This window comes from Emiliania huxleyi (genome assembly GCF_000372725.1).
Source record: "Emiliania huxleyi CCMP1516 unplaced genomic scaffold EMIHUscaffold_27, whole genome shotgun sequence".
NCBI lineage: Eukaryota > Haptophyta > Isochrysidales > Noelaerhabdaceae > Emiliania > Emiliania huxleyi.
Window position 1 is genome coordinate 526,780 of NW_005200011.1, and position 7,424 is coordinate 534,203.

At 61.8% G+C, this 7,424-nt stretch overlaps 2 protein-coding genes across 2 annotated transcripts; one reads left to right on the forward strand and one right to left on the reverse strand.

Moving 5' to 3' along the window:
- Window positions 1-425: 425 nt before the first annotated feature.
- On the reverse strand, window positions 426-3,661 carry EMIHUDRAFT_450556 (hypothetical protein). Its single transcript, XM_005777007.1, has 7 exons — window positions 2,850-3,661; window positions 2,446-2,544; window positions 1,671-1,874; window positions 1,531-1,590; window positions 1,396-1,467; window positions 901-1,195; window positions 426-834 (listed from the first exon to the last, which is right to left on the reverse strand). The coding sequence occupies exons 1-7, from the start codon at window positions 3,480-3,482 to the stop codon at window positions 701-703; spliced, it is 1,497 nt and encodes a 498-aa protein (XP_005777064.1). The 5' UTR covers window positions 3,483-3,661; the 3' UTR covers window positions 426-700.
- A 758-nt stretch (window positions 3,662-4,419) lies between these two features.
- On the forward strand, window positions 4,420-4,725 carry EMIHUDRAFT_206685 (hypothetical protein; the record flags this gene model as incomplete). The annotated part of the gene is made up of 1 exon (XM_005777008.1): window positions 4,420-4,725. One exon carries the CDS (start codon window positions 4,420-4,422, stop codon window positions 4,723-4,725), a length of 306 nt encoding a protein of 101 aa, XP_005777065.1.
- Between the last annotated feature and the right edge of the window lie 2,699 nt (window positions 4,726-7,424).

Sequence of the window (7,424 nt, forward strand, 5' to 3'; positions counted from 1 at the left end):
GGGGTGGGTTGGTTAGGGTTATTAGGCTTAGAGGGTTTAGGGTTAGGGTTAGGGTCAGGTTAGTCGTCTTGTTGTGTCTGTATATGCCAGCGTTGCAGAGTTCTGCGCTGAGATCTGGCCCCAGCACCAACGAGTAAGACTCAGCCCCGCACGCCGCTGCCTGAGCTGACCCCACCAAATGCCGCCTCAGGGCGCCAGCCACCTCTTACACGCGGCCGGCGCCCTCTCGCGGCAAAAGGGTCGAGCGAGCGGGCAGAGTCTCGCGATGTCCCTGCGCACCTGGGTGTTCGCCGCCTAGGCTATATGCTCTATCCTGTGCCAAGACGGACACGTTTTGACAATCAAAATCTACCTCAAAATTTGCGGCCGCCCCTCTCGCGGAAATTTGCTGATCAAAATTTGCGGTGCGGCGGCGGTGGCCCGGATCGAAACCTGTACTTTGGCCAATAATATTAGAGAGGCACAACGTGCGGGTCCACCCTAGCTCAGGAACGCCGAGTATGACCCTCTTGCGCCTCTTGCGTAAACCCCACGCGCGGCGGTGGCGCTTCTACGCCTGACAGGCTAACTCCTGACTCCTTGCGTGGGACGGTTGTGCCACGTCGCACATCTACCTATTGCAGCTCGGCCAGCGCCGGGTCGGGGAGCAAAGTAGAAAAGAGCGCGGCCCAATGTCCGCCCCTCTCCAGCAACCGGCGCGCTATGTTCGTCCCTCCCCGTGGACGCCTCGGGAGCGCCGCAGGTAATCTGCGAGCGCGTCGTCCACGAGGTGCAGCTTCTGCGTGTAGGCGAACTGGCCGTTCGGCGCAAACAGCTTCCAATCGGAGCGGCGGCCTACAGCAGCAACGCCGAGTCAGGCGCCGCAACGCTCGCGTGCTGCCCACCTGCCATGCGGCTCGCCTCCGCCGCCGTCGCTACGGAAGCTCAGCCCGGCGGCGGTGTGGAGCTCGTCCATGTTTTTGCGCATGAGGTCGGCGCGGTACGGCAAATGGTGCTCGCACTGGTCTTCGCCACTCGAGGGCGGCAAGCTCGTGAGCCACCTGCCAACCGCGGACGGCCCAAACGGCGGCACGAGCTCGTAGCCGCCCAAGAAGTCGAGCAGGTTCGCAGTCGGGGGCGCGTAGAGGGGCGCCGCCGGCCGAGAGTTGAGCGAGAAGCACGAGCGCGGGTGGAGCGCCGTCAGGTTGCGCCCCGCCTGGCTCCAGGAGGCCCATCAGCGCGCGGGGGGGGGGGGGGGGGGTTGCGCTGCTTAGCGGTCGGCGCCGCGGCACGCGGCAAAGCTAGGCAGAGCTCTCTCTCTCTCTCTCTCTCTCTCTCTCTCTCTCTCTCTCTCTCTCTCTCTCTCTCTCTCTCTCTCTCTCTCTCCCTCCCCCCCCTCTCCCTCTCTTTGCGCACCATCATGTGCAAGCGCGCCAAGCCGGTGGTCCAGAGCAGAAAGGCGTGCGGTCGGTCGATGGCCTTCTTGACCTGCCCGTGCGGAGAGGTATTCTGATTATGAGTATGAGGAGTATCATTACGATTATTCTTGACCTGCCCGTAGGTGAGGTGCCGGTCGGAGGTCGGCGTGTAAAGGGTGGTCCGCCCGCCCGCCTACTCGCAGCCAAAGGTGTGAAGTGGCGCCGCCCACCGGCCTTACGTCCACGGCGGTCCCGCCGCTCGCTCGCCTCGACCGCCTCGAGCACCGCCCAGCCGCCCTTGGAGCGCAGCTTCATGTGCCACGCGTGCAGGTGGCCCTCCTCGTGCCACGACACGCCCGGCGCGTACAGCACAAAGTGGCGCAACGGCCAGACAAGGTGCCAGCCAAAGTAGCCGCAAAAGCAGAGCAGCAGCCGCAGCTGCCTCCCTCTCAACCGACGCGCAACACCGCGCCCCTCCTCCGCCCCCCCACCTGCGGCGAGGGCGGCCCGCCGGGCGCCGCCCTCGCCGCGCCGCGCCTCCGCCTCCTCTACGTCTCCTCCACCACCTCCTCCTCCACCTCCACCACCTCCGCCGCCGCCGCCGCCGCCGCCGCCGCCCCTAAGGCCGCCGCCCGTCTTTGGCCCGGGCCCAATCAGCGGCGTGGCCGCGCCGGCGTCGCTGTCTCCGCCGCCGGCAGCAAGCTGCGGCCACGCGGGCACAAAGAGCCACCAGTGCCAGCGGGTGGGCGGCTGGCGCGGGTCGGCGGAGAGCGCGTCTGGCGGGAGGAAGAGGAGGAGGGTGGCGAGCATCGCATACGGAAAGACTCCGATGTTGAACATGAGCTGCGAGGGGCGGAGCGGCGGTGGCGATGGGCGGGGCGGGGTCGGTAAGGGGCGTGACGGGGGTGGCGGGGCGGCGGGGAGCGGCGGGGGGGGGGGGGGGGTGTTGCGGGCGTGACGCGGCGGGGCGAGCCTTGTTCATGCAGTTGAAGGAGATCGCCGCCGGGAAGGAGAGCGGGCGAAGGTGGCGAGAGAAGAGGAGCGGCACGATGCCGGCGTCAAAGGCGAAGCCTCCCCACGCGATGAACCACGGCCACCACCACGTGTCGCCAACCCCGAAGGGGAGGTAGCGCGCGTGCACCGACCCCTTGCGGAACCACGCCTAGAGCGGTTAGGTTTCGGGTCAGGGTCAGGGTCAGGGTCAGGGTCAGGGTCAGCCCTGCGGAGAGACGCCTTGAGCGGCTGCGCGCGCAGGAGCCAGTCCTCGTTCACCTGAGAGAGGGAGGAGGAGGTGTCGTGCGGTGCCCGCGTCTCGTGGCAAGACGGCGGTACACCGTGCGGGCGAGGGAATGCAATTTGAGCACAGCCGGATGCGCGGCCTCTTGGGTGGGGGGCTAGAATACGGGGACGTTGGGTGCAGAGCGTGAGTATGCCGCATCCGGGCTCGTGGACCTTTGCGACCGCGCCGTAGCTGTACGGAATCGAGAAGAGGATCTGGAAGCCGAGCAGGTGCCAGTACGGCAGCGTCGCGGGCTCGTCGACGGCCGCGCGCGACGAGGGACGGCGGCGCCAGTTCGAGACCAGCTGGTCGACAGACGCCCAACGCCCCCAGTCGGAGAGCGAGCCAAAGAAGGTGGCGTGGCAGATGAGGATGTAGTGGTTGTTGTGGTTTGACTCGCACTGGAGGAAGAGGTAGCAGAAGGTGGCGCACAGCACCACCGTCGACGCGCGCGTGCACACGCCCAGCGACACGAGGTACGCAGACACCATGTTGAGTTTGAGCATCGCCTCGCCGGCGGCCGGCCCGATGGGTGGCAGCCAGTAGAGGCCGGGGTAGGGCAGCAGCAGCTTGGCCTGCACAAACTCCTCGTACATGTCTGCAAAGTGCCCTGCCTGCATCACCATCACCACGCCAAAGAGCAGCCGAAACATGCCCAGCGTCGACGCGTGTACAGGCTGGACGAGCCACGCGTGCGCCTCGAGGCAGCGCGTGCACCAGCGCTGGCGCCGGGTCTCCTTCGTCTTCTCAGGAGGGGTCAGCGGCACGGAAGAGTCATCGGCAGGGCACGCGCCGCGGCGGAGCATATGAAAGCCGAGATGACTCGCGATGACACTGTTTATGACTCCCGATCTTGGGGTCGATGAGCGAGCGGCCGAGTATGACCTACTACAGTCGTCGCGTACATGAGAGGAAGGCGCGACCTCTTGAAGGCTGTCCGAGCGCAAAAGGCGAGGCCGAGTGGCGCACGCTCTAATCGTCGGAGAGCACCGGCACACGTGCTCCAACAAACCGGCAAAATACCTGAGCATGACGAAGGGTTAAGGTGCGTGACGGCTAGCCCATCACACCCCTCTCCTTAAAATCCCTGTGTGGTGGCGGCGTGCCGTCCTCCCATCCCTCCCTTGGGCTGTCTGTTTTCTTTCTTTTTTAGACTTGAGCACTGGACACAGATATTTGCTCAGATTTGACAACAAAACAAACTCAGATTTGTTGTGTCTGGACACATGCACAAAACAAACTCCAGGCCCCAAATGACGTGTGAGTGTTAGAGTTGTTTGGTATTGCTAAAAATCTCTCTCACATACATGCACATGCACATGCACATGCACATGAGACATGTTGTGCATGCACAAACAACATGCACATGAGACATGTTGTAGGGTTGGACTGTCCGAGGTTTTCCGGCAAACCAAAAGGAAAACAGATGGTCCCCAGCACTTTGCGTTTCCGGAAATTTCCAGGGAAAACAGAGGGTGTTTGGGAGAGAGATTTTTATTTCTTGTGTTTGGTGCTCCATTCTGGAAACTCGCGAGTTTCCCTGAGTCTGAGAGCTGGTCTGGGGCAAAATCTGAGGCAAAATTGAGGAAATCGACAAAATACCTAGGCGGTCGCAGGGTAATTTCCAGGTATGTATGTAACTGTAGAGAGAACTCGGTTTGGGGCGAGTGGGAGAACTTTTCGGCGGTCGTGGAGGTCGTGGAGGTCGTTGAGTGGCGAGTCACGCTCGTGCGGACAGCATCGATGCCGTCGCCGGACGCGGCGGCGAGGCACACGGGCGCCGGCGTGGCGCGTCGGCAGGCCCACCACGAGCGGATGCGCGACGAGCGCGCTCGGGAAGCGGCCGCGGGCGAGGCGGAGCTTCCGCCGGAGGACGACGCGGTCGAGATGGCGAGCGCCGTCCACGTGCTGGACAGCGTGCGGGAGGTGGGCCCGAACTACACCCTGCTGCGCAGCAAGGAGACGAAGGCGAAGCGGCGGAAGCGAAAGCGCGAGGATGCCTACACGGGTTCTCCGCAAAATTCCCGGCATTTTGCCGATTTGGCCTAAAATTTGGCTGATTTTGGGCCCAAACCACAGCCTCAGACTCGGCTCAGCGCCCAAACAAAATTTGACGATTTCCACGCAGTTTTCCCGGGAAAATAGAGAGGAAAAGAGAGGGTGTTGCAGAGAAAAAAGGAAAGGAAAACAGACGGGCCGTGCGAGAGGCAAACCTCGGACAGCCCAATTGTAGGGTCGATTCCGCATGGCATGGTACGGGACCCCTCACACTGGGCAGACGGGATAGGGCCCGCTTTCTCCGCATTCTATTGAGGTTATTGTTGTGGTGTTCTGGCTCTCTGGGCCTAGGCCCTAGCCGACATGTCCATGTGCACGTGCATGCACATGCACATGCACATGTCGTGATGTTTACTCGCTTAGTGTAGGCAAGCGAATACTCGAGTACGCTGGGGGATCGGCTTCTTATTACACAGCCCTTCCCTGCAGCGATCCCCCCTCCAACCCACCCGCGCTAGGTCTCGGGTTTGATTGACGCATGGGGTCACTCCCGCGAAACTCGTGAACTAGCCGGGGCAGTCGGAGAAGGGGCAACTCCGTGCACTGACGGTCGGCCGCCAGAAACCACGCCTGCGTGGATCGCGTCACACCAGTCCTCGCTACCCAACGCGGCCAAAGGATATCCACCTACGAGTACTCGAGTATGAAAGAAGAAGCCGAAAAAAGACAGCTGCGGGCTGCCGGCTCGCACGGCAGCCTCTTCCTCTCGACCAGCCTCAACTTCCATACAGTCAGCATTTTGTCGCTGCGTGCTCGTGGCCAGCTGTGGCGGCGGTCGAAGTTCGCCCAGGTTCGGAGCCGAGCGCCAGACGATAGTAGTGTCTCTGTTCGCCCTGTGCATGTCAGGCCAGGCTGCAGCAGGGCACTACCAACGTGCTGCCCTGTTGCAGCCTGACTTTGCCCACTGTGCACAGTCGCCAGAGCACCACCACCGCCCGGCATCGTGTCACGGCGAGCTCCTTCTGACCCGTTCGCGAGGCTCTCGCGCTGGCACACTTTGGCCATCTGCTGCTCGCGTTCGGCGAGCTCTTCTCCGCACTCCTGCCACGGTGCCGTCACCACACACCTTCTGGCTGGCCTGAGCCGCGCGGGGTCGCCGGCGGGGGCAACGCGTCGACCTCTCTCTCTGGTGCACCACGGGCCGCAACGGCCTGCGAGCAGCGTGCGCGAGGAGGCAGTGTGCCGGCACAGTCGAGCCGGAGCATCGGGTTCTTGATGCTTCTGGGGTCAAGTTTGACCTTGTGCGGCCTAATATGCAATAATAATGCTATGCTCTCACCCAGTCTTTTGAGATATTATCCCTCAAAGTCGAATTTTCGTTTACTGGTGACCATAAGAGATCGGTAGAGTAGCGTCTGTCTTGTTTGCGAGATCTTCAAACGAATACTTTAAAGTCTCGACAATCACTAAGCTGCTTATGTGGCACCGCAGAGGCTCCCTTGGGGATGCCTGAGGCCACCCCAACCACTCACTAAGCCGTACGTAGACCTAGACGAATTGGGCGCTACTTTTTTCGTTTACCTACTCCTACGGACTAAGGTCTAAGCGAGTAGGTGTTTTTTCTGCTTGCTTGGCCGGACCTAAGAACAAAATCTCTCTCACCTAAGATGCTGAAATAACAAATATAGGAAACTAAAAAAGAAATCATTCCGGTGGTGAAGGCACCCACAAAACCAGCGTCCCCCCTTCCGGAATTCATTGGGCACAGTCTCTCTCTCCAGACCTCGACCACTTGAGGTTGAGCGCACGGGATACGGCTTTAGGGCCCGCTATTCCCTTCTACTTAATAGGGGGCCGCCGATTTTCCGCGTCCCCATGTGCCATGAGAACACCCCAAGTGCATGCCGCCGCCGCGCCCGCCACATGGGTCATGGGCTCTGCCATCGGCATAGATACAACAAGGCGCAAGCTCGCCGTGGAACGGCGGGAGGTGTACGCGACCAAGTACGCGACCCACTCCCAGTAGAAATCGGGCCGGGCGCGTCGTTCCCTCCGCCCACGGTTCACAGCTGAGCCTGAGACGAGCGGCGGCTCTACACACACTACAGCTCTATACGGTCTCTATACTGGGCTGGGTTTTTAGGCATTGTGGGGTTGGCACTCCCATCGACCCTCATGACCTCCTGCGGTCTCTGAGATGGACACCAGTGGGTGTGGGACCACAGCCAGGATACACTCGAAGGCTGGGTAAGCAGTAGAGGTCGATACTCGACGCGTCCCACATGATCTGTGTCGCTGTCGGCACGCTGTCGACAGGACGTCGAGCGACACCGGTGACAGTGCCACCCAGGAGTGGTCGGGCGGTCTCCCGTCATGAGAGAGCCACCATGTGATCCGTATGATGATTCCTGACAACCGCCTCAGTCAACTTTCGTCACAGTTCCCGCTCTGAGAGGAGCTGCGGGTCAGCTCGACAGCTGGAGCTGTGTCGCCGGCGTGCGGCGGCCTGCCTCCGGAGGTGCCTCTGAGGTGGACATTTTTTGGTCACCGTGAGAGAACGCGTTCAAATTTTCACTCCGGAACTTCAACTCCGCACGCGCACCGGCCAGGGCTACAATAGTGCCAGTGAGGCGGAGGCGCGAGTCAGAAGGCCGCGACCGTGATTTGGTCCCTTCGTTTCCCTACAATTGCTGTGAACCCAGCCACGTAGAGCCGTAGAGCTATAGAGAGGGGCGGGGGCAATTTAACCA